This window comes from Pogoniulus pusillus, chromosome 29 (genome assembly GCF_015220805.1).
Source record: "Pogoniulus pusillus isolate bPogPus1 chromosome 29, bPogPus1.pri, whole genome shotgun sequence".
NCBI classification, from domain to species: Eukaryota; Metazoa; Chordata; class Aves; order Piciformes; family Lybiidae; genus Pogoniulus; species Pogoniulus pusillus.
Window position 1 is genome coordinate 796,214 of NC_087292.1, and position 25,353 is coordinate 821,566.

At 53.9% G+C, this 25,353-nt stretch overlaps 1 protein-coding gene across 3 annotated transcripts in view; it reads left to right on the top strand.

The window, feature by feature from the left end:
• The window catches only part of SAMHD1 (SAM and HD domain containing deoxynucleoside triphosphate triphosphohydrolase 1), a 35,026-nt gene that overhangs the window by 4,249 nt on the left and 5,424 nt on the right, over positions 1–25,353 (top strand). For all 3 annotated transcript variants that reach the window (XM_064167514.1, XM_064167512.1, XM_064167513.1), the window contains 13 exons: positions 4,604–4,676; positions 5,663–5,823; positions 9,444–9,559; positions 10,974–11,044; positions 11,962–12,117; positions 15,692–15,792; positions 15,911–16,019; positions 16,591–16,682; positions 17,685–17,800; positions 18,839–18,978; positions 23,165–23,254; positions 24,543–24,647; positions 25,006–25,143. In XM_064167514.1, the coding sequence (XP_064023584.1) occupies positions 4,662–4,676; positions 5,663–5,823; positions 9,444–9,559; positions 10,974–11,044; positions 11,962–12,117; positions 15,692–15,792; positions 15,911–16,019; positions 16,591–16,682; positions 17,685–17,800; positions 18,839–18,978; positions 23,165–23,254; positions 24,543–24,647; positions 25,006–25,143 (1,410 nt within the window). In that variant the 5' untranslated portion in view covers positions 4,604–4,661. The remainder of the gene's footprint in view (positions 1–4,603; positions 4,677–5,662; positions 5,824–9,443; positions 9,560–10,973; positions 11,045–11,961; positions 12,118–15,691; positions 15,793–15,910; positions 16,020–16,590; positions 16,683–17,684; positions 17,801–18,838; positions 18,979–23,164; positions 23,255–24,542; positions 24,648–25,005; positions 25,144–25,353) is intronic.

Below are 25,353 nucleotides of genomic sequence, written 5' to 3' on the forward strand. Positions count from 1 at the left end.
TCAAAGCCTTCTTTTCTCCAGGCTGAAGAGCCCCAATTCTCTCAGCCTGTCCTCATAGCAGAGGTGCTCCAGGCCTCTGATCATTGTGACCCTCCTCTGGACTCACCGTTCGATTCCTTCTTCCTCTCTTATCGTTTTTACCTTTTATCCCTCTGGGACCAGTTGTGGGTCAGATTCATGGCCAAAGTTGCTGATGTTCTCATCTTTGAATACAGTATTCTTCTTCTCCATGGGAGTGTCTCTGGGCCTTCTCAAGCTTTAACCACCTCTCTGTGTACCCTTGCTTGATGATGCCTTGTACAGGTAATGGTTACCTAGGTAGCTACATTCTGTGTTTTCTGTCTCCCTTTTCCCACACCAGAGTGGAAGCTTTGTGTACAGCTTGCCATGTGCTAACTGCAGACGATGGGCAGGACTGCCTGGCTGACCTTGCTAGTTCCTAATGAGTGCAGGGCAGGGCTTCTCTCGCCCTCCTCGCCTGTGGCGTGAGGGAGGGTGCCAATGAAGCAGGGAGAGGTGGAGAGGAGAATCAGGGAAGCATCTTTAAAGGTCACATCCAACCCAAACTATTCCAAGTGTCAGCTCTCAGCCTTTGAGAGGCAGCAGCAACATCAGAATCACAGAAACATGCAGGTGGGTGAAGCCCCTCAGGATCACCAAATCCAACCTATAACACTGCTATACAAGAGTCACCTTAAACCATAGCCCCAAGCACCACATCTAAATGACCTTAAACACATCCAGGGTGGGTGACTCCACCACCTCCCTGGGCAGCTCATTCCAGTCCCTGACCACTCCCTCCATGAAAAACTTTTTCCTCATGTCCAATCTAAACCTCCCCAGCCTCAGCTTGAGGCCATTTCCCCTTGTTCTGTCTCCGGTTACCTGTGAGAAGAGACCAGCAGCAGCCTCTCCACGATGTCCCTTGAGGTAGGTGTAGACAGCAATGAGGTCTCAGCCTCCTCTTCCTCACACTAACCATCCCCAGCTCCCTCAGTTGCTCCCCATAAGGTTTATTCTCTAAACCTTTCCCCAGTTTCATTGCCCTTCTCTGGGCCTGCTGCAGCAGCTCCACATCTCTGGTGTTGCGGTGCCCTATGCTGAACGCACCACTCGAGGTGTGGCCTCGCAAAGCCGTGTAGCAGCGGATAGTCACCTCCCTGCTCCACCAGTACCGCGGCTGCTGGGGGAGCCCTGCCTGCAGGACACTGCACACCCACACAGCCAGCGCCCACCTTGTGTGCAGTCTGCTGGCTGCGGGGAGCTGCCACTGAGGCGCCAGAGGGAAAAACCTCCTGCTGTGCTTTGCTGTTGGAAGGAGGGCAGAGAGCTCTGGTGTGCCCTTGAGGTAAGCGGGCGCAGGACTGTACTCGCAGCCTGCTTTGTTTCCTGGAGGCTAAGCCCGAAGGGTTGATGGAGGCAGGGCAAGACAACAGGACACACAGGCCAGTGGTGTGGCAGGCAGGGACTCGGGCTCATTCCTTTTGCTCTTCTCTCACCTGATGGAGCACTAAGCCATCCAGGGATGACTCCAGCAGATGTACAGTGAAGAGAGTTGGGTTTAATTCAGCCCTGCTGGAGGTGAGTTCTGGAGCAAAGCAGCACAGCTGTGTTTGTTCAGTCTGGAGAAGAGGAGGCTGAGGGGAGACCTCATTGCCTTGGAAGGAGATTGCAGTGAGGTGGGGGGTTGGGCTCTGCTCCCTAGGATCAGGGCGATAGGAGAGGAAATGGCCTGAAATTGCTCCAGAGGAGGTTTAGGTTGGAAGGACAACACAGCAGAGCACCAGAAATCTAAGAGGTTCCTGGAGTGCATTGATGATAATTTCCTGCTCCATGTGGTATAAGAGCCCACAAGAAAAAGTGCTATGCTGGACCTAGTCCTCACCCACAAGGAGGGGCTGGTGAGTGACGTGAAGCTGAAGGGTAGCCTTGGCTGCAGTGACCATGAAATGGTAAAGTTAAGATCCTCAAGGCATCGAGGAGGGTGCATACGGAAACGTTTGAGTGCCAGCAGTAGCCAGGCTGAGCTCCAGTCAGGCTTTGGCCAGCTCCCTGCACAGCCTCACTCTATCTTTGTAGTCCTCGTGAGTGGCTCTGTCACCTCTTCCAAAGGCCAACAGCCCTTCTGTTCCCGAGCTCCAGAGAGGTCTCTCCACTTGCAGCCCCTTCCTCACCACCTGGACACCTGGAGACAGCCTGCTCCTGCACTTCTGAGGCTTCCTTCTTGGAGAGTGCTCAGCCTTCCTGGACTCTACCCTTCAGGACCATCCCAAGAGACTTAGTCAGTCTCCTGAGCAGGCCCTCTGAAAGTCCAAGGTGCCAGTTTTACTGCTGCCTCCTTTCCTCCCCAGAGACTGAAAACTGTTTGATGATTGCTGTGCCCTAGGTGGCCTCCAGCCTTTCCTTGCCCCACAAGTCCTTTCCTGTTCACCACCAGCAGGTTCCAGGAGTGGGGGGAATAACTGCAACCAGCTCCTGCAACTCGTTTCCATAAGGCCCTGCTCTTCATGCATGCTCATCGCCACCTGGGGGTCGTCTTTTGGGTCCTCCTGATGAAGGCTTCCATGTCTTCCTCTTTGTGTCCTTTTTTACCTTTTGTCCATCTGGCACCAGCTGTGGGTCAGATTCATGGCCAAAGTTGCTGATGTTCTCGTCTTTGAATACAGTATTCTTCTTCTCCATGGGAGTGTCTCTGGGCCCTCTCAAGCTTTAACCACCTCTCTGTGTACCCCTGCTTGATGATGCCTTGTACAGGTAATAGTTACTTAGTTTGCTACATCCTATATTTTCTATCCCCCTTTCTTATATCAGGAACTCCCCTGTAAGCATCTCTGGGTTGTGGCTGTTCACCCAGCCAGAGCTGCTGCAGGACCACACTGCTGTGGCCACCACTGCTGCTCTTCACCTTGCTTGTGGGACTTGTGATGGTCTGTGAGCAGCCCAAGAGCTCCCTGACAGGGGAAGGAGTGCCGAGTGCTTGAGACAAAAAGCTGCTTAGCAGCAGCCGAGGTGTTCAGTACTTTGTGGATTGGAAATGCTAACGGACTGGAGGAGAAGAGTGGAGCTGCACCGAGCAATGTTTGTTTGCTGGGAGCTGACATTGATAGGTGCTGCTTGCTGTAAAGGTTTCAATCCAAGGGCTGGTACGAAGCACATCTCAGGGTGGTTACCTGCTAGAGCATGTCAAAACAAATCGGACTTATCTGTGGTGAGGTATTTGCTGTCCTACTGAGGCTGAAACCGTCCTGCAGGAGGAGGCTTGCAGACAGTTAACAGGAGTGGGTGTGATGCGGTCTTATCTCTGCCTCCAGCCTGCTCTGCCTGTGCCCTTGGGCCGCAGCAGGGCACCTGCACAGCTTATCTGGGTCTGCTGAAGGAAGCCTTTCCTATTGATTAAAACTGACAGCAGAACATCCTTGTGAAAGAGTAGAATCAGTTGGCAACCAAGGGAGAGTATCTTCTAAATTGCAGTGGTTCTTCTGTTGGTGCTGCAGTTAATTTACATAAAATTTAAATTAATTTGGCCCAATTAAACTTGGTTGAGTGACATAAATGTTTGCGAACATCATAGGTGTGTTTCAGTTTAAGGAATTTTCCAGCCTTTAAACTGTTACTCAGGCACTGCAGGTTGTCTTTCTGCAGAAGGTTAAAGATCTTCCTCTGAAAGAAGCTGATGGTGGATTTCCTTCAGTGTCTGCTGCTGGTTCTGTAGAAAGTGGGGAAATTACTTCCACTGCCTTATAGAAAACCTCTGCACCTCTTTGTTATCTTCTGTACTTGACTTTAAAAATCACAGAATGGCAGGGGTTGGAAGGCACCTCCAGAGATCACCCAGTCCAAGCCCTCTGGCAGGGCAGGTCACCCACAGCAGGGTGCAGAGTACGATGTCCAGCTGGGCTGGGAACGACTCCAGAGATGGAGACTGCAGCACTGCAGGGCAGCCTGCTCCAGTGCTGCACCACCCTTGCATTACAGAAGTTCCTCCTCGTGTCTGCTTCTGATGTTCAGCTTTGTGCCCATTGCCCGTTGTCCTGTCACTGGGCACTGCTGAACAAAGCCTGGTCCCATCCTCCTGGCATCCACCCTGTGAGTGTTGATCAGCACTGCTGAGCTCCCCTCAGGCTGCTCTCCTGTTTCCAGAGCAGCAGCACAACGAACACAGCTCAAACGCAGTTGCCTCTCTCCTGTGTGCCCCTAAGCAGGACACTTCTCAATGGCTCCAGGGAGCAGACACAGTGAGGACCAGGCTGGCTTCATGCTGTGAGCTGCTGCAGCCTTCACCGTAAGAAGCCAGCAGTGAGAAGGTGACCCAGAGAAGGGAGTCTGAACGAAACCGCTGGGAAACAGCTCTGAGCCTGCAGGAAAGCAGCCAGAGCTGCCCCTGGAGAAGCCAACCTGTGGCAGCTCCCTTCTGCCATCACGTTTTGTCCCTCATGACGCGTGCTTTCAGCCTGTGTCCGAAGAAGCTGCAGAAGTTGATGTTTCAGTAAGAGAGCCAACGAAGGCCAGAGCCAGGTGGAGCTGCAGAAGTCGTTCTGTGTTGCAAAACTGCAGAGGGCAACCCGCGGCAGACTTTGCTCTCAATGTCTGTGTTCCTTTCTAGCCTCCCAGCTGAGAGACTGAAGGTGCTGGCTTGCCTGAATGAACTGAGGCAGAAGGACATGGATGTCATGAAGGTATGTGGACACCAGGAAGGTAGCACCAGAGCACGTTGTGTCAGGAGACCACTCCAGCCTGGCAGTGCCAGCTGGTGCTGTGGTGGTGCATTTGCAGAGCTGCCAACTGAGCCTTTCTCTCTTGAGGATGCACCTGAAACCGAGTAATGGTTGAAATCATCAGCTAAGAGCTTTCTGTGGGCACTGGTAGTTGTGAGAGATAGAATGAGCAGCTGAGCTGTTTGAAATGTCTTTGAGAAGCTGTTCCACATCTTGTGTGGAGGCAGCCCTAGGGTAACTGTTAGTTTAGCCCCGGCCCTGAGTTAACAGACTCCTCACTTGCAGTCCAGCAGCTTCTCAGTGGTGTCTGTAAGGGGGCCAGAGCTGCAGGCAGTCTGCACATCTGCTCAAGTCCTGGCAGCAAAGTGTGGAGAGAACTCAGGGAAACCTCAGTGCGGAGTTCCTTGATCATCTGTTCTGAGGCAAGGATTGGAGGGGTGTGTTTATGTTCGCTGCGGTTGCTCAGCTGTCTCCCGCGGCAGACACTCGGGATGGGCAGGGAGTGTTTTCATGTTGCAGTTACCTCGGGGTTTGCATTTTATTGACCGAAATGTCCCCTCTGCCAAATGTCACTGCACTTTGAAACCAATGGACAGTGTGCAGGCAGGCGCCGGGTGCCTGGGGCATGCCTTGCAGTGTCCTGCTTTGGAAAAGCAGCTGAATAAAGGCAGGAGTTCTCTCCAGTGTTAAGGTTCTGAATGACACAGGTGCAGACAATTCCCTAGCCCTCTGAAACAAGCAGCTTTGTCTTTTTAGATGTCATGCTTAGGTGATGCACCACCGTAATTCTTGACACTGGGCTGGGTCGGCTGTGGCTGCCTTACAGGAGAGAACAAAGCAGTGGCCCTCTCCCGTCTAATCCCGGAGCCTTCCGGACGCCCTTTGGCTTTCTGCCTGTTTGTTTGCACAATCTAAAGGCTGATTCCCCTATTGTTTGGCTTTTGTAGGTGTTTAACGACCCCATCCACGGGCACATTGAGATGCATCCCCTCCTGGTCCGCATCATCGACACGCCGCAGTTCCAACGCCTGCGCTACATCAAGCAGCTGGGGGGCACTTACTTTGTGTTCCCGGGAGCCTCCCACAACCGCTTCGAGCATTCCATAGGGTAAGGGCCTTTGGAGTTTGTCTCACTGACCTGGAGTGAGCCTTCTGCTCAGGCCACACCTTGAGTGCTGTGTCCAGTTCTGGGCCACTCAATTCAAGAGCGACGTTGAAGTGCTGGAAGGTGCCCAGAGAAGGGCAGCAAGGCTGGGGAGGGGCCTGGAGCAGAGCCCTGTGAGGAGAGGCTGAGGAAGCTGGGGGTGTGCAGCCTGCAGCAGAGGAGGCTCAGGGCAGAGCTCATTGCTGCCTGCAGCTGCCTGCAGGGAGGCTGTAGCCAGGTGGGGTTGGGTTCTGCTGCCAGGCACCCAGCACCAGAAGAAGGGGACACAGCCTCAAGCTGTGCCAGGGCAGGTTGAGGCTGGATGTTAGGAGGAAGTTGTTATCAGAGAGAGTGATTGGCATTGGAATGGGCTGCCCAGGGAGGTGGCTGTAAGGTCTTCCTGGAGCATTCTCCAGGCTGAAGAGCCCCGCTGTCTGCATGATTATGGGTTGTACTTTTGTACTTCATTTGATACAGACAAGTAAAGGTGGATCAGTGTCAGATTTCCCTCCCCTTGCCCTTTCTCTTCTAACAATAATATAAATGAAAAGCCCTAAGTGCACAAACCCAGGAGGATACTGGGGCTGCTGTAGGTGACTTTCCAGACAGATGCCCTTGCATCACCCAACACAGCCAAACCCCTATGGTAGCTGCAGTGTTTGTGTTCCTAGCTGTGTGCTCTGCAGGGCTGGCAGCTGTTAGCAGCAGTGCAGTAAACAGAAAGGGGCATTGCCAGGGTGCTGCTGGGTCACTCAGGCTCCACAGAGAAGCTGGTTGAAGGCAACATGAAGCTTGTTTTCAGAGTATATCCCACTCTGGAGAAATTAGTCAGTGGTTTCTGTTCAGATAATCTGCCCAGCCTGAAGCTGCCTTTGTTAGCACTGAAATGCTGTGGGGTGTTTCTGGCTTCTGCTCCTGCTCCCTGCCACCAACGAGATGGTTGCCAGAGGGTTGAGTCACTGAGGCATGCTGGAGTTGGTTGCATCTGGGAAAGCTGAAAAGGCAATGAGTAATACAGAGAAAAACTTTCACAACAGGAGTCTGAAAACTCCAGTGATATCAGCAGCCTTTCCTTTGAAGCAGCTCAGTTAATCTCTGCAGATGAACTTTGGAGAGTTCTCAGCTTGTTCATAGTTTGAAAGATTTCTACAGTGTTAAAACAGAAGTGGGCTTTGTGCTCGCTGCTGAAACACCAAACGCTCTGATCTGCTCCGGCAGAAGACTCTGCCTCGTCTTGGTCTGAAATGTTCCTCAAGGGGCACTGTTGAGGCAAGTAGAAGAAGAAATGGGCGCAGAGCTTGTAAACTGCTACAGGAGTAGGAGCCCTGTGTTGTCTGCTGCTGGCTTTGCATCGTGGGAACAGGGAAACCAAATGTCAAACCTAAGGCGAGTGTAAAGGAGAGAGAGAGCTCTCATCAGCTATTGCGACAAGGGCAGTTTGAGAGAAGTTTGCTTTGTGGCTGCCAGGGACCTGTGCAGCTGCACTGTCTGGAGGGCTGTGAGAGCTTTGTGCTGGGCGCTGCTCTTCCCTCCCACAGTGTCTGCACGGCTGTGCGCTGGGACGTGCTGCAGGGTGCTGTGGTCCCCATGTGCTGGGCATGATATCTCCTGCTGGTTTGCTGTCCACTGTATTACTGATTGTTGTGGTTTGAGGGGTTCCAGGTTATCCCAGGCTCCCTAAAAATACTAGAGAGACCAAGATCTGTTCCAGGGGATGAACTGGTTGCCCCTGGATGTCCTGACTATGTTACTCGATCCCATACTCCTGCAAGCACTTTGAAAGTAGGCAGCAAGGTCACTTTGTCCTCTTTTTCTCCCTGCCTTTCACCTCTCCAGATGGACCCTTATCTGGGGAACTAGGTAACTATGTAGGAGGACTCTATGGCCTTCAAGGCTGCAGGATGCCGCAGTGAGTTTCAGCCTCTTTAGCGCCAATTGGGAGGCAGTGGTGGAGGGGAGAAAATGAGCACTGGGGTTTGGCTTTTGGCGGCTTTTGGCTTGCTTGGGGGAAGGTTTGGGGGAACTTTTGTGTATCCTGTATCTGTATTAGGTGTTGAGGATTCATCCTGCACCAATACAGGTTGGGAGGTGATCTGCTGGAGAGCAGCCCTGTGGAGAGGGATCTGGGCAGCAATGTGCCCTGGGGGCCAAGAAGGCAAATGGGATCCTGGAGTGTATTAAGCAGAGTGTGTCCAGCAGATCAAGGGAGGTTATCCTTGCCCTGTACTCTGCCCTGGTGAGACATCATCTTGAATACTCCCTTCAGTTTTGGGCTGCCCAGTTTAAGAGGGACAGGGATCTGCTGGAGAGAATTTAGTGGAGGGCTACAAGGATGATGAGGGGACTGGAGCACTGCCTGGTGAGGAGAGGCTGGGAGAGGCTGAGAGACCTGGGACTGCTTAGTCTGGAGAAGACTGAAAGGGGATTTAATGAATGTCTATAACTATCTGAGGGCTGGGGGTCAGGAGGGGAGGGGACAGGCTCTGCTCACTGCTCCCTGGGATGGGACAAGGAGCAATGGATGGAAACTGCAGCACAGGAGGTTCCAGCTCAACACAAGAGGGAACTTCTTTACTGTCAGGGTCCCAGAGCCCTGGCACAGGCTGCCCAGAGAGGTTGTGGAGTCTCCTTCTCTGGAGCCTTTCAAGGCCTGTCTGGATGCGTTCCTGTGTGACCTGAGCTAGGTTGTGTGGTCCTGCTCTGGCAGGAGGGTTGACTGGATGATCTTTGGGTCCCTTCCAGCCCCTGATATCTGTGAGCCTGGGATCTTTTCCTGCACATGCCACCTCTCTGGTTTTCTTCTCCACTTCAGTAGGAGGGTTAGTATTTTACTGCCCTTTTTGCTTTGAAGTCTGTTGTGCTCTTACACAAAAAAGTACAACGCTGCTGACTAAGACTAGGACAGGAAACAGGTTGTCTGCATTTCTCTAGTGGGTCAGGGTCTGGGTGTTTGTTTTGTGCTGCCTCTCCGATAAGGGCTGGGACTTAGAGCAAGGCAGAGTAGATAATAGAATCACAGAATGGTAGGGGTTGGAAGTGACTTCCAGAGATTGAGTGCAGCCCTACTGCCAAAAAGGGTCACCCAGGGCGGGTCACCCAGGACAGGTCACACAGGAATGTGTCCAGGAGCATCTTGAAAGTGCCCAGAGGCGGAGACTCCACAGCCTCTCTCCAGCACCCTCACTGAAGAAGTTTATTCTCATGTTGAGGTGGAATCTCCTGGCTTCCAGTTTGTGTCCATTGCTCCTTGTCCTGTTACAGGGCACCACTGCAAAGAGCCTGGCACCTTTTTCTTGTACACCTGCCCCTCAGATATTTGTAACCATCAATGGGATTCCCTCTCAGCCTCCTTCAGACTAACCAGCCCCAGGGTTCAGCCTTTCCTCATCAGACATGTTCCAGTCCCTTCATCATGCTCATAGCCTCTGCTGGACACTCTGCAGTAGATCCCTGGTGAGCCCAGAACTGGGCAGAGTACCCCAGCAGTGGTCTCAGCAGGGCTGAGCTGCCATTTCCCTGTTCAGCCTCGAGCCCTGCTGTGCCCTGCTGTGCCCACTTCCTTCTCTCTTCTCCTTCTCCCCCAGGGTGGGCTACCTGGCCGGGTGCCTGGTTCGTGCGCTGAAGGAGAGGCAGCCGGAGCTGGATATAACCCAGCGAGACATCCTCTGCGTGGAGATCGCTGGGCTCTGCCACGACCTGGGTAAGCAGCAGCTGGCCTCAGGCAGTGCTCCCTGGAAGCTGCCATGGCTGGAAAGCTGTCTGGGAGATCAGAGCCAGCAGCTGGGCTCAGGCAGTGCCCTCTGGACCCTGGCTGGAAGCTGTCTGGGAGATCAGAGCCAGCAGCTGAGCTCAGGCAGTGCTCCCTGGACCCTGGCTGGATGTTGTCTGGGAGATCAGAGCCAGCAGCTGGGCTCAGGCAGTGCTCCTTGGACCCTGGCTGGAAGCTGTCTGGGAGATCAGAGCCAGCAGCTGGGCTCAGGCAGTGCCCTCTGGACCCTGGCTGGAAGCTGTCTGGGAGATCAGAGCCAGCAGCTGGGCTCAGGCAGTGCTCCCTGGACCCTGGCTGGATGTTGTCTGGGAGATCAGAGCCAGCAGCTGGGCTCAGGCAGTGCTCCCTGGACCCTGGCTGGAAGCTGTCTGGGAGATCAGAGCCCGAGAGCTGTTCGGGGCAGCCGAATGCGTGGCTGTCTTCTGAGACAGGACTGAGCAGGACACCTGCAGAGACAGCTCCACTTGCCCAACCTGCAGCCAGGCCCAGCTGATTTTTGTCATGGTTGCCTATGGGGTTTAGAGCTGTGCCCTCAGTGGCTGATGGGTCTGCTCCCTCTGTGATGTCCTCAGGTCTCCCAGGTGTTTCAAAGTGAGGAGTGGCCCTGTCAAAAGGACTTGGGGCTGCTTTAGAATTGGTTCTTCAGGGCTGACACAGAGTGGCAAAGGTGCTCAGTGTTAGGGCAGTGCTTGCCTGAGCTGAGCTAAGTGCAGTAGTACCTAAGCTGTCTTAGGAGAGGGTATTGGTTGTTCTTAGGAGAGGGTATTGGTTGTAGCTGAGTCTTCCTTAGAGGTGATCACCGTGGAATCATAGGACACCTTAGAGCTCATCTACTCCTTCCCCCCAGCCATGAGTGGGAACACCTCTCAACTAGCCCAGGTTACTCAAGGCCCAGTTCAGCCTGGCCTTGAACATCTCCAGGGAGGAAGCATCCACAGCCTCTCTGGACAGTCCATTCCAGAGCCTTGCCACCCTTCTAGTGAAGAATTTCTTCCCAAGATCCAATCTAAACCTATTCTCTTTCAGTTTAAATCCATTTCTCCTTGTCCTGTTGTGGACACTTGTAAAAAGTCCCTCTGCAGGCTTTCTGTAGGATCCCTTTAGGTCCTGGAAGTTAGGTCTCAGGTCCCCCTGGAATCTTCTCCAGGCTGAACAAGCCCAGCTCCCTCAGCCTATCCTAGCAGAGGTGTTCCAGGCCCTGGATCATCTTTGTGGCTTCCTCTGGACTTGTTGCGACATGTCAAGATGAAGACATGCTGCAGGGAATCCAGACCCTTAGCTTGCTTAAAATATTGTGCTTGAGAGCCATTGCTCAGATTGAACCTGTGTCATCTTTATTTTGAAGGTCATGGGCCCTTTTCACACATGTTTGATGGAAGATTCATTCCACTCACCCGTCCAGATCTGAAGTGGAAGGTAGGCTTTTCGCTGGCGAAGCAAAAGAGAAACCCAGGCCCCTGAAAGGAGAAATGCTTCTGCTCTGAAGTCTGCCAGTGCTTGTGGGAGCACAGTGCCCATCTGGCCTTCTCTTAGTGCAGCGTTTCAGTGGCAGAATGAAACCCCAGAACGCTGTCTTCTGGTCCTGTGGTGATTTCCTTGTTCTCTGGCTTTGTCTGGGCAGTGTCAGCCCCCTCAGCGTGACTCTGAGCAGATGCAGCGAAGCAGAGAGAGGCGTGAGGGGAAGTAAGAGAGGGCAGATGTTAGTCACCAGCACCTCCTCCCTGCAGTGAGAGCTGCTGCATTTCCGTGCCTGTGCCGTGACCCTGAAGAGGCAGAACTCACCAGGGCTGTGCTGCTGGCTTGGTGCCAGCTGACCATGTGTGCTAGGAGCTTCCTGCAGAATGTCTTTTCCAGCTGGGAGCTTCCTTTCCAGCTTACAGCTGGAGTTCAAGCTCAGAGTGTTTAGCACTGTTTGTAGAATTCAGGCTTCCAGAAGCTGTCAAGGTTTCAGGGGCTGTTTGCTGTAAATGAAACAGAGCACAGCCCCTGCCCCTCAAGGCCTCTGCTTGTATCTCTCAGCACAGTAGAGCTGGTGAGCTTCTGCCCATCAGATGTGGTTCTTTTGTCTTTTAGCAGGGTAGCTGTCCTGCTGCTGTTTGCTAGAACACAGCATCAACAGCTGACTGCTGCAGAGCCTCTTTCTGGACTCTGGTCTGTGTGATCTCCTCTTTGGTACCATAAAAACTGGACAGAAAACAACCCAAGAGCTGCACTTGCACACCAATGAGCCCAAGTGCCCTACCAGGCAGTGCTCTTGGGTTAGGAGAAGACTGGGACTCTATGGGAAAGATGCTTCAGCTTTGTGATGCAACACTTGAGTGTTTTGTTCACAGCATGAAATGGCTTCTGTTGAAATGTTTGAGCACCTGATCACTTCCAACAAGCTGGAGGAAGTCATGAAGTCCTATGGGCTTGTCCTGGAAGAAGATCTGAACTTCATCAAGGAGCAGATAGGAGGGCCTGTAGATGAAACTGCTGCTGGGAAATTGGTGAGTCAGTGCTCTGCTCCTGTGCTGATCTCAATCACTATCCTCAGGTTTACTGCAAGAGCAGAGAAATTTTGCTTCTGCTGTGTGTTGTTGTTTGTAATTGGCCCTGTGGGGTTCTGAGAACGCTGGCACAAGAAGTGCCAGGGAATTGCAGTGCTGAGCTCTTACAGCACTGGCAAGAGCTGGCTGCTTACAGCTTCCTGAGAAGCTCTTACCTCACAGTCTTCAGGTCACAGGGATGTGTGGGAATGCTATTTGTACTTAGTGAACCTTGCTGACTGGAGTTAACTCACTTTGTATGGAAGGTAAAACGGGCAGGGTGGCATAGTAGCCTGGTAGTGAAGGCCTGAGGGCAGTGGTGGCCATATGAAGAAAACATGGAGAAAGTTGAGAGTAGCTTGCAATGATGGATAGCAAAACTGAGAACTGGCAGAGCTGAGGCAAAGAGCAGTGCAGAGCATGGCTCAAGTGCCAGAGTTGCATCAGCTCTGCTGACAGGAGTAGAGTGCTTGGGCTTATTGCAGTAATAAACAGGCAGGGATGGGACTTGAAGAAATGTGTTGCCTCCAGAGGCAAGGAAGAAGAGGTTGTGGCTGCTAATCCTTGCCAGTCTGTGAAAGAATCAAGTTCTCACTTCTCAGCTGCTGTCATGTCTTCAAGGACAGCCACTCAGCGCCGCCCTCAGTGGGAGATGTGTGATGACAGTCTGGTCCTTGCCAGAGTTTGTGTGCGCCCAAAGGCGTCGCCCACAAACGTTAGCACTTAGCCGTCGGCTGCTGCTGCGGAGCGCTGTGCTTCTGCCGTGTGTGCTCCGGCGCTCTGGCAGGCAGCGGCAGCTTGGCATAAGAGAGTTCAGTCTGAGAGTCTTAGAGGTCTGCTTCAGCCAGAACAGCAACTCGGGGGAAGATGTTCCTTTGCAGGCTGCAAGCTGTATGTGACTTCAGTTTTAGGCCTCTCACTCTGAGAAGGACATTGAGATGCTGGAGCGTGTCCACACAAGGCAAGCAAGCTGGGGAAGGGTCTGGGGAGGAGCAGCTCAGGGTGCTTAGTCATGAGGAGGCTGAGGGGAGACTTCCCTGAAAGGAGACTGCAGTGAGGTTGGGAGTTGGACTCTTCTCCCTAGGATCAGGTGATAGGAGAGGCAATGGCCTGAAATTGTGCCAGGGAAGGGTTAGGTTGGAGAGGAGGAAAAAATTCCTTGCTGCAGGAGTGGTCAGGGACTGGAACAGGCTGCCCAGGGAGGTGATGAGTCCCCATCCCTGGAGGTTCCAGAACCATGTGGCCATGTCATCTGGGGCCAGGATTTGGTGGCCATGGTGGTGCTGGGTTGAGGGTTGGACTGGATGGTCCTAGAGGGCTTTGCCAGCCCAAACAGTTCAGTGATTCTAAGTAGATTTTTACCCACTCACGCTGACTTGCAGCCAGGTCTTGCTGCTGCCACTCCCATTGCTCTTGCATCAGGCTCTTGCTCAGTGGTTTTTTTACCCTGTTTGGATTCTATGCCCATTTTCCAGCAGGATAACAGGAGCAGAGATGTCATACATGATACCTGGCAACCTTCTTGCCACCCTCCTGGTGTTAGGCTGCAGGATCTTCTGTGGGCTGTAGCTTCTGCGCTGGCGGTTGTGTAGGCTGCTCTGCTTACAGGGCATCTGTGCTGCGATGCCATCACACTGCAGGTCCTCTGGTCGTGGTATGGACAGAACAGTGACCTGGGCACTGTCCCAGCAGCAGAGCTTGGTGTGACCAGCACAGGCTGTGTTGTCTGTCAGAGCTCTCCTCCTGCTGCTTGCACACCTTTCTGTGCCTGTGCCTGTTCCTGTCAGGTTGAATGCTGCTGTTGTGCAGAGGAGGTGAAAGCCCCTCAGCTGTTTGGAAACAGAGCTTCCTCTCTTCACAGCTTCTAGGCCACTTCATGGCATTTGGTGGCTTAGTTTTAGTTTGGAATCATTAGATTTTCAGGAAAATAATGGTCATATGCAATTACATCTTAGTGTTTTGGCACGGATTTGCTGTCAGCCTTGTGGCTGAGTTGTCCCTTGTGGGTTAGGAGTTAAAGCAGCTGAGGGTTCAAACCAATTGTGTTCAAAACATCCAAGGAATTGCTTATAAACTCAGTTCCCTAAAGCTGGGGAGCTGACTGCAGGCCAGTGACATGCTTGTGGGTTGAAACAGTCCTCTGAGAACTCGCTGGTTCCAGCCTTGCCCCTCTCTGTTGCTGTGCTGTTGTGGGTGGGGTTTTTTGGCATTCAGAGCTGCAGGCTTTTGCTTTGGTCAAATGGAAAATGAAAGACTTTGGTTCTTCCTGATATTTCAGGCTGCCTGAAACAGAGTTTCTGATGCCCAACAGCTCTGACAGCTCTTTCACAGAATCACAGAAGGGTAGGGGTTGGAAGTGACCTCCAGAATTCATCCAGTCCTGCCAGAGCAGGGTCACCCAGAAACACATCCAGGCAGGCCTTGACAGTCTGCAGAGGAGATGCCACAGCCTCTCTGGGCAGCCTGCTCCAGGGCTCCAGCACCCTCACACTGAAGAATTTTCTCTTCATGTTGAGGTGGAACCTCCTGGCTTCCAGTTTGTGTCCATTCCTTCTTGTCTTGTCACTGAGCACCACCAAACCGAGCCTGGCACCTTCTTCCTGACCCCCACCCCTCAGATCCTTACAGACATTGCTCAGGTCCCCTCTCAGCCTTCTCCTCTCCAAACTAACCCAGCCCCAGGGCTCTCAGCCTCTCTTCACAGCAGAGATGCTCAAGTCCCCCACTCATCCTCGTAGCTCTGTGTTGGACTTTCTCCAGCAGGTCTCTGTCTCTCTTGAGCTGTGGGGCCCAAAACTGGACACAGTATTGCAGCTGTGGCTCACCAGTGCAGATCAGAGGAGTAGCAGAGACTCTAGCCCTGCTGGCCATGCTTCCCCGGCTGCCCCCCAGGCTGCCATTGGCTCTCTTGGCCACTAGGGCACATTGCTGGCCCAGACAGAACATGCTGCCCACCAGCACTCCAAGGTCTTTGTCTGCGGAGCTGCTTTCCGGCAGGACTACCCCAGGTCTGTCCTGGTGCCTGCTGTTGTTCCTCCCCAGGTGCAGGACTCTGCCCTTGTCCTTTTTGCACTTTGTGAGGTTCCCCTGTGCCCAGCTCTGCAGATCTCACTGGATGGCAGCACAGCCTGGCAGGTGTCAGCCACCCCTCCCAGCTTCATATCATCAGCAAACTGGCTGAAAGTCCACTCTGTGCCCTCACTCAGGTCACTGATGAAGATACTGCACTGATTCCCAGGGAGCAGCACTGGCCACAGGCCTCCACCTGGACTCTGTGCTGCTGATCCCAGCACTCCGAGCTCTGAGGCAGCTTCCAGCTCAGCTCACCGGCGTTGGGCTGCACCTGTCCCATTTTGCTTGAGTTTACCAAGGAGGATGTTCTGGAGCTGGCATCCAAAGCCTGAAAGCTTCCACTGTGTTCTTTCCTGCTTAGCACAGGCAAAACCAAAGTCTCTCCCCACTGCCTTTGGAGTGTCGTCCTGATGCTGTTTGTGCCCTTCGGTCTCTCACCTGTTTGTTTCTCCCCTGCTCTCAGTGGCCCTACCGTGGTCGGCAGAAGGAGAAGAGCTTCCTGTACGAGATAGTGGCCAACAAAACCAACGGCATCGACGTTGACAAATGGGATTATTTTGCCAGGTACAGGTCTGATGGGGGGGCTTTTCTGGAGAACTCCTACTGAAACCCTGCTGCTGGCTGGGTTGGGTAGGTGCCAGCTTGGGTGGGTGACAACAGCCTCTCTGTGCAACGCTTCCAGGGACTGTCACCACCTGGGGATTCAGAACAACTTTGATTACAAGCGGCTGCTGAAGTTCGTGCAGGTGTGTGAGGCAGGGAGCCAGAAGCACATCTGTGCCCGGGACAAGGTGAGAAGTCTGCAGGGAGACCTCAGAGCAGCTTTCCAGTACCTGAAGGGGCTCCAGGAGAGCTGGGGAGGGACTTTTGCCAGGGGCTGGGAGTGCCAGGACAAGGGACAATGGCTTTGAGCTGGAAGGAGGAAATTGAGAGTGGAGATGAGAAAGAGAGAGTAAGGGTGGTGAGACACTGGCACAGGTTGTCCAGGGAGGCTGTGGATGTCCCCTGTCTGGAGGTGTTCAGGGCCAGGTTGCTTGAGGCCTTGAACAAGCTGTGCTAGTGCCAGATGTCCCTGCCCATGGCAGGCCTTGTAAGTGGATGAGCTTTAAGGTTCCTCCCAACTCATTCTGTGATTTAGCGAGGGGCTGCACAAGGAGCAAGAGGTCCTGCTGTGCCCAGGCTGCCTGAGGTCACCATCAGCTCCCTGCTCTCCCATGGCAGCCTCAGTCTGAGCTGTGAAAAGTAACCATTCTGCTCTGTGCTGAACATGCCAGGGACATCCTGTGTACTTCCTTGATTGTTTTGGCTTTGCAGTTCAGGCAGTGCCAGCACTAAAAGCTTGGTTGGGTTTTCTTGCTTCAGGAGGCTGCCAACCTGTACGACATGTTCCACACGCGTTACTGGCTGCACCGGCGAGCCTACCAGCACAAGACTGGCAACATCATTGAGATCATGCAAGTACTCTGCTCTCCTCCTCTGGCTTCCCATGTGTTCTTGGCTGCTTGAAGCTCTCTGTGAGTTTGGAATATTCATGACAGGGTGTGAAAGAGATCAGCTGCCTGGGTGACAGAGCAAGGCTCCTGACAGCCCTCTGGAGCTCAGCTGAGGCCTGGCTTTGCTTTCAGCTGATGACACAGCAGGAACCGTTCAGGATAACTCACCTGGCTGCCTGCACCTCTGGCCAATGTCTGTGGAAACTTCCCCATGGCATTATTCTTTTTGCTTTTGTTGGAAAGCAGCAATGCTGCTGTCCCCAGGGACTCCTTCATCAGGATCTTGGCTGCTGAGATAAAGGGAAGCAGAGCACTGCAGACTACAAGAGTGATTCCTGACTGCTATTGAGTCATGAACTTCAGCTTCCTGGTTCAGTGATCCTCTCAGACTGGAAACACTGAAGTTCAACAGGAGCTGTGCGTGGAGAAAAATGCCCACAGAATGCAGTTCTTGGCTCAGCACAGTTGCAGCAGCCTGTGAGCTGGGAGTGACAGCATGGCGCAGGGCACTCTGCAGGGATCTGCTACTTAGAACAGGAGTTTCCCACCTGGAAACACCCCCTGTTCACAGCACTCTCTGTTGGCTCCAGGAACGATGAGGCTGTAGCAGGCCATGGAGATCTGTGAGGCAGTCTCCTTGCTGCTGAGTGGCCATGTCAGTGCTGGGCAGGGTTCTGCAGCCAGCTAAGCAACGTCTAACAGTGCAGCAGAACAGGCTGGACTTGCTCCTTCAGTGAAGGAAGGTTAAGGGTTGAGCTGAACCTGTGGTCAGTAACTGGAGAGGCTCTGTTGAAGTGTGCAATGACTTCATGGGGATAGGATTTTGGAATGTGCTTAGGGGCTGCTGTCTGCTAGAGATGCAGTTTCAGCTCTTTCTGCTGTTCGTGGCCCACTGCTGCGTTTCCTTTTTGGCTCTTGTTTCCGAACCATGCTGTTCCTAAGACTTCCTTTGTCTCAAACTAGGATTACAGAGGCCTTTCAGAAAGCAGATAAATACTTTAGAATAGAAGGCTCTGGAGGCAAACTGTACCAGATTTCTACAGCAATGGAGGACATGGAAGCCTACACTAAGCTAACAGGTATGAGCTCTCAGAACTCCTTTCTCTAAAGAGCATGAGTGCCTGCTCAGCTGGTGCTACAGTGACTAGGACCCTCAAATGCTACTTCCGTGCCCTGCTGATGGGACAGACCTGGCCCATCCTGTCTCTGTGCTCTTATCCCTTGCTGGGAGAGCAAGCTTGCATTACATTTCTGCTGAGAGAGAGGAGAAGCCCCAAATTCCTGTCTCCTGCAAATACATCCAGGTTATTGCAGGCAGTGCTGTCAGGAGGTTCTGCTTTGCCCTGGCTTTGTTGCCCCTGTCTCAAGTGGGCTGTGAGTCAGCTCTGGGTGATGCTGCAGCAGGTAGAGAAGCTCTGTCCACGTGTGGCAGAGGGAAGCTACTGCCGGGGCAGGTTTTGAAGGGCTGTGACAGCTCTGATTCAGTTTGCTTCAGTATTGCTGCCCTGCTTGCAGATATGACAGAGGAAAACAATCCACAAACAGCTCAGTTTATTGCTGGAAGTTTCTGGTTGCCAGGGTAGGAGCTTGGGAAAAGGTTCTTGTGGGGTCAGCACACAGCAGCCTGCTGGAAAGCGCGCAGGGGAGCCACAGGGTGACTGCAGAGTGAGGCAGGGAAGCTGAGACTCGTGGTGCTCAGGATTGGTGGTTTCTCAAGGTCTGGCTCAGTGCTGTGAAGAGGAAGCACAGAGGTGCTCCTGAGTTCATGGAGGCTGTGCTGTGTCCTCCATTAGGTAGTTCCATGGCTACTGCCATGGTCGTGGTTTTGTTCAGCCCTCCTGGTCTTTGTGAGGCATGCCAGCGTTCCCTGCTTGCTAGGTGCTGCAGCATGCCCAGCCAGCCTTGTGCAGCCCGGGGGTTGGCACTGGGTGAGCTTTCAGGTCCCTTCCAACCCAGCCCGTTCTGTGCTCCCAGGAATTCTCAGCGGTCAGTCCTCCTCTGAGAGCCTCCCTCCCGAGCCAGCAGTTTTCCTTACTGTTAGGCACATCCCTGCAAGTGCGTTTGGCTGTGGCACTGCTTTGTGCCATGCTGAACCAGGCTGAAACTACTTTGGGCAGACAACATCTACCTGGAGATCCTGCACTCGAGCCGGCCAGAGCTGGAGGAGGCGCGAGGGATCCTGCGCAAGATCGAGCGCCGGCAGCTCTACAGGTTCCTGGGGGAGACTCAGCCCGAGACAGCCGGGACAGTCCTGAAGGTGATGCCCATGGGGAGAAGGTGCTGGGCTCTGTCCAGGCAAGATGTTCTCTGCCTGGCTGGCCACCTTTTTCCCTTTAATTCCTCATGAGTTTGATTTGGGGCCTTGGGGTAATTGCTGCTCCAAAAATGGAGTCAAAAGTTCTCCTCCTGTCCTTGTGAAGCTGGGAGGAGTTTTGTCTGCAGCCAGCCAGAAGAGTGGCAAAAGGGGAAAGGTCCCAGGCTGGTTATTGCAGAGTTTATTCTGCAGGATAAATCTCCTGAAGAGAGATTGAAGGAGCTGGGGCTCCTCAGTGTGAAGAGGAGGCTGAGGGCAGACCTCATGGCTCTCTACAGCTCCCTGAAAAGTGGTTGTGGAGAGGTTGGTGCTGGTCTCTGCTCACAGGTCGTTAGTGATAGAACAAGAGGGAATGGTCTCAAGCTGCACCAGGGCAAGTTTAGGCTGGACAGAAAGAAAAATTTTCACAGCAAGAGTGGTCAGCCACAGTGCCACAGTATCACCAAGGTTGGAAGAGACCTCACAGATCATCAAGTCCAACCCTTTACCACAGAGCTCAAGGCCAGACCATGGCACCATGTGCCACGTCCAGTCCTGCCTTGAACAGCTCCAGGGACGGCGACTCCACCACCTCCCCGGGCAGCCCATTCCAGTGTCCAATGACTCTCTCAGTGAAGAACTTTCTCCTCACCTCCAGCCTAAATTTCCCCTGGTGTAGCTTGAGGCTGTGTCCTCTTGTTCTGGTGCTGGCCACCTGAGAGAAGAGAGCAACCTCCTCCTGGCCACAACCACCCCTCAGGTAGTTGTAGACAGCAATAAGGTCACCCCTGAGCCTCCTCTTCTCCAGGCTAACCAATCCCAGCTCCCTCAGCCTCTCCTCGTAGGGCTGTGCTCAAGGCCTCTCCCCAGCCTTGTCTCCCTTCTCTGGACACAGTCAGGCATCTCAGTGCCCAGAAATGGACACAGCACTGAAGGTGTGGTCTAACCAGTGCAGAGCACAGGGGCAGAATGACCTCCCTGCTCCTGCTGGCCACACCATTCCTGATGCAGGCCAGGATGCCACTGGCTCTCTTGGCCACCTGGGCACACTGCTGGCTCATGTTCAGGTGGGTATCAATCAGCACCCCCAGATCCCTTTCTGTTTGGCTGCTCTCAGCCACTCCGACCCCAGCCTGTATCTCTGCATGGGGTTGTTGTGGCCAAAGTGCAGCACCCTGCACTTGGAGCTATTGAAGCCATCCCCTTGGCCTCTGCCCATCTGTCCAGGCGGTCAAGGTCCTGCTGCAGAGCCCTTCTGCCCTCCAACCCAGCCACATCTGCCCCCAGCTTGGTGTCATCTGCAAACTTGCTGATGACTGACTCGATGGGCACAGGCTGCCCAGGAAGGTGGAGTCACCATCCCTGGAGGTGTTTGAAGGCCATTTAGGTATGTGGGACATAGTTTAGGGATGAGCTTTGTAGAGGTGCTTGGCATTAATGATCCCAAGGGTCTTCTCAACCTGTATGGTTCTGTGAAATCAAAGATGATCTCGGAGTTCATCTGCTCCAACACCCCCACCATGGGCAGGGCAGGGACACCTCTCAACTGGGCTCAGCCTCATCCAGCCTGGGCAGAGAAACCCGCTGTGTGAGGAGCACAAAATACACCTAAAGCTGTTGCAGGGCAGTGACTGAGGCTGTCCCTTGTGCTTGTTCAGATTTCAAAACAGTAGGAAAGAATTTGAGTTGTCATTGGTCTGCACTACTTGGACCAGCAGCAAGCTGAGGAATGACTTCCAAATGTCACAGAGTCACAGAATGGGCTGGGCTGGAAGTCCAAGTCCCTGCACTCAGCAGGGACATCCTCCACTGGAGCAGGTTGCCCACAGCCCTGTCCAGCCTCACCTGGAACATCTCCAGGGCTGGGCCTCAAGCACCTCCCTGGGCAACCTGTTGCAGTGCTGCAGCAGCCTCCTGGGGCACAACTTGTTCCTCACATCCAATCTCCATCTGCTCTGCTCTGCTTTGCAGCCATTGCCCTCGTCCTGTCCCTGCAGCCCTTTGGGCACAGCCTCTCTGCAGCCTGCTTGCAGCCCCTTCAAGCACTGGCAGCAGCTCTGAGGTCCCCCTGGATCTTCTCCAGTCTGCACACCCCCAGCTCCCTCAGCCTGTCCCCATGGCAGCAGTTGTGCAGCCCTCTGATCATCTCATCTCTCTCCAGCTCTGCCCACACTGCTCTGGATGCAGCCCAGGCTGCGCTTTGCCTTCTGTGCTGCCAGTGCCCACTGCTGGCTCCTGTCCAGCTTCTCCCCTCCAGCCCCCTAAATCCTTCTCTGCAGGGCTGCTCTGGATCTCATCAGGCCCCAGCCTGGATTGGTACTGAGAGTTGCCTGACCCAGGTTCAGGACCTTGCACTTTGCCTTCCTGAGCCTCAGGAGATTCTCCTCAGCCAGCTCTGCAGCCTGTCCTGGTCCCTCTGGGTGACACCATCCTGACTCTGTCTTGTCGACCTCACCACTCAGCTTGGTGCCAGCAGCAGCCTTGCTGAGGGTGCCTCAGTCTCTCTGTGTCAGTGATGAAGTCACAGAGCAGCACTGGTCCTGATGCAGACCCTTGAGGCACACTGCTTGTCACCTCTCCACCTAGGCATGGAGCTGTTGGCCACTGCCCTTTGGATGTGAAATGTTTGTACACTGATTGTCAAGTTCATGCCCTTCTGAGGATAGATGCCTTACAAAGAAGGGGATGGGCAAGAGAGGGAGCTGCATGAATTCCATCTTGAACTGGTTCCTCTTTGGAGCTTGGTTAATTGGAAGAAAAAGCATCCCTGAAAATCCAGCCTCAGGTGTTGAGCCCAGAGCTGTGATCACTGGAGAAGGCAACTTGGCAACAGAAAAGGCAAAGAGACAGCAGCAGAGAGGAGCAAATGAGCACAGGAATGTTGGGATGCAGAGAGAGCAGCTGAGCAGGCTGCCTCCTGGCAGACCTTTCCTTGGCCTCTCTGGACCCTCTGCCTCAGCTTGGCAGTGTGTGATTGTGTCCCTGTCTGCACTGGACAGATCAGCAGCAAAAGCAATGCTGCTTCTCCACCTCCTTGCTGCAGGTCCTGTGCTGCACTCGAAGCCTTTGTTCTGAGCCTCAAGACTCAGACTGGTTTTGGTTGAAGGTCTTTGAGGTCACTGAGTCCAGTCATTATCTAATTCTGCACCACATCTCTGCCTCTTCCATCCACCTCCAGGGATGGGATTCAGGCACCTCCCTGGGCAGGCTGTTGTAGTGGTTGAGAGCCCTTCCAGAGAACAAGATTCTTCTCATGTCCACCCTCCTCTAGGGCAACCTGAGGCTGTTTTCTGTCACCCTATCACTTCTTGTTGGGGAGATGAGACCAACCCCCATGGCATTACAACTGCCTCTCTGGGAGCTGTGGAGAGTAAGAAGGTCTCCCCTCAGCCTCCTTTTCTCCTGGCTTTGCTTTATCAGATATTGCCTTGTCCCCAGGGCACAGCAGCCCTGAATAGAGGTGAACAGGCGACCTCCTCCCCCTGTCCACAGCAGCCTGTTCATGAGGACAGCTGCCCTTTGCCAGCCCTGCTCCTGGCTGCAGCAGAGCATCCTCTGCCAAGCACTCCAGTCCCAGACCAGACCCACTTGTGGGTTACAGCTTTTAGCTTTTGAAGTACATCAGCACCTCCTGAGCTTGCCCAGGGGTTTGGTGGTTGTGGCTTGGTTTGGCTTTTCTGTAGTGGTTGATGCCTTGGGTGCCATTGGTGCTGTGTGTTACACGTTCCAGGGCACAGGTAGGGCTGCCCCAGGGGTCCTGCAGCCCTGCCCTGAGAACAGGCAGTAAAAATGTTCTGTGTTCAGCTGGGGAGGACTGAGCTGCAAAGCATTCCTGTTAGGAAACAGCTGCTGGAAGGCCAGGGGAGTGCTGCCTGCTCCTGTGGGGGCTTCAGTGCCCCAGGTAGGCACTCCCTGCCCCGTCCTGCTGTCAGCCTCCTCCTCCTCAGGCTGGGAGGATTTGGGGCTGCTCGATTACCTGAGCTCATTTGGTGTCTACACACTGGTAGGAAACGTCTGACTGAGCCTGTGCCAAGGATTGACACAGAGTGCTGCAGGGAGAGTCTGCCCAGCTGTGGAGGAAGGAGAGGTGGTGCACAGCTCTGCCCTCATCAGTGCCCAGGTGCCAGCTGAGCTGCTGTTCTTCTTTCAGAGTCACAGCCTGCTGGAGAGTTTTGCCAATTCCAGGCCAGAAAAGAATCCTCCAAGCGTGGAGCTGAAGGCTGAAGATGTTATAATTGATGTAAGTGTCTCAGCTGGTGGGAAGTTTGCTGATATTGGGAGAGCCTGGGACAGAGGCTGAGGGCAGCTTTGCTGGGCGGTCCTTTGGGCACTTCTGCTGCAGGTGATGAATATCCTCCCCTGGCTGACCTCACTCAGAAAAGGAGCAGCAGTCAAGGCTGTAGGGTTGGCAGGTAGGTGTTAAAGGCAGCAGGCAGGAGCCAGTGCAGTGGGAGGGTAGTGTGTGCAGGGCCTGCCAGGCTGCAGGGCTGAGGCACGGCAGGGACTTCCCTTTCTGCACACAGCACCTTGGGCTCACAGTGCAGTCTGCTGGGCAGGAGAGGGCCTGAGCCAGAGCAGACAGCTGAGGCGGTCTGCAGGTCTGCAGCAGCTTAGTCTCTGGTTCTGGGAAGAGCTAACCCCAATGGCTTTGGAGTGCATCACAGACCATTGCCGCAGTGCCCTCTGGCTGAACATTGGCTTCAGGCTGAGTTTGAGCACGAATCAGAGATTGGACTGGGTTGGAAGGGACCTGAAAGCTCACCCAGTGCCAGCCCCCACCAGCACAGGCTGCTCGAGGCCTCATCCAGCCTGGCCTTCAACACCTCCAGGGAGGGGACATCCATGACATCCCTGGGCAGCCTGTGCCAGTGTCTGCCTACCCCAGGGATAAATCCTGATCCCAAAGCTTTGTGCTAACCCCTGGATGCCTTAGGCTGTACAAAAGCAGCCTCTGTTCACACAGAAACACTCTGCAGACACTTTCACACAGAGACCCTTCATGCTGAAGAGCCTCTAAGGAGCAAAGCTTTGCCTTGGAGAGTCCTGCTGCTGCCTTGCCTCCGAGGTAGGAGGAGAGGAAACTGCACCAGGGAGCTGCCATCTGCTGTGGTGTCTGGCAGCAGTGTGAATTTCCCCTGCAGAAGTCAGCTTTGAGGTAGCTGATTGAGCTTCCCCTGTGCCCCAGATGGAAGTCATGAGGCAGTGTGCTGCTGCCCCTGACCACAGAGCTGCTGGGGTGCCAGGTGTGGAGAACCCTGTCTGACCCTGTTGTTTAAAGATGCCAGCTCTGCAAGGAGGGCACCAGCATGCTGCTGCTGCTTGAAGCTGGAGTGCTTCAGAGCACACAGGCCTGTGTCTGAACGTCCCCCTGGCAGCCTCAGAGTGAAGGGTTTAGAGTGCAAAGAACAGCAATGGTTCATGAGTTCTGCTTGTCCCTCAGAGCAGGGCACTGTGCATGCTCCATCTGTACTGTGAGAAGGCTGACAGCCAACTTCAGCAAACAGCAGCTTCTGTGTCTTCCATGCCAGGTTATCAATATGGATTATGGAATGAAGGAGAAGAATCCCATTGACAATGTCCTCTTCTACTGCAAGGCTGATCCCTCCAAGGCAGTCACCATCACTAAAGAACAGGTAGGCTTCTGCTTCCCTCAGCTGCCTTCGGAGGGCATCAGCTCACCACTTGTGCTGGAGCTGGCTGCAGCCCTTCACGGCAGTTCTTCCCGCAGCGGCAGAGAGGTTGTGCAGCCTGTGGCTCTGCAGCTGTGGCTCAGGAGCCTGCTGGACAGGGACAGTCTGGGATGCTGTCAACCTCTGCATGTGAACAGTGTTGAGCTGGAGTACGCTGGGGGCCTTGGAAAACACAGCAGCCTTGAGCAGACCTCACGGGGTGGGGCATTGCTGCTTCCCACTTGTGTTCAGAAGAAGAACGTGAAGTTCAGTGGCCTTCAGCCCTGAGGAATGCTAAAGCTTCCTTCTTTCTTCCCCAAAGGTTTCCAAGCTCCTGCCCATGACGTTTGCAGAGCAGGTGATCCGGGTGTACTGCAAAAGCCAGGATCCAGATACTGTTGCAGCTGCCAAACAGTATTTAATTCAGTGGTGCATAAAGAATGATTTCACTAAACCACAGGTAACAGACTCCTGCCTTACCCTTCCTACAGCTCTCCCCGAAGACAAAGGCCTGGAACGCTGCTTTCATGGAATCATGGAATGCTTTGGGCTGGAAGGGACCTCCAGAGCTCAGCCAGTCCAAGCCCCTGCACTCAGCAGGGACATCCTCCACTGGAGCAGGTTGCCCACAGCCCTGTCCAGCCTCACCTGGAACATCTCCAGGGCTGGG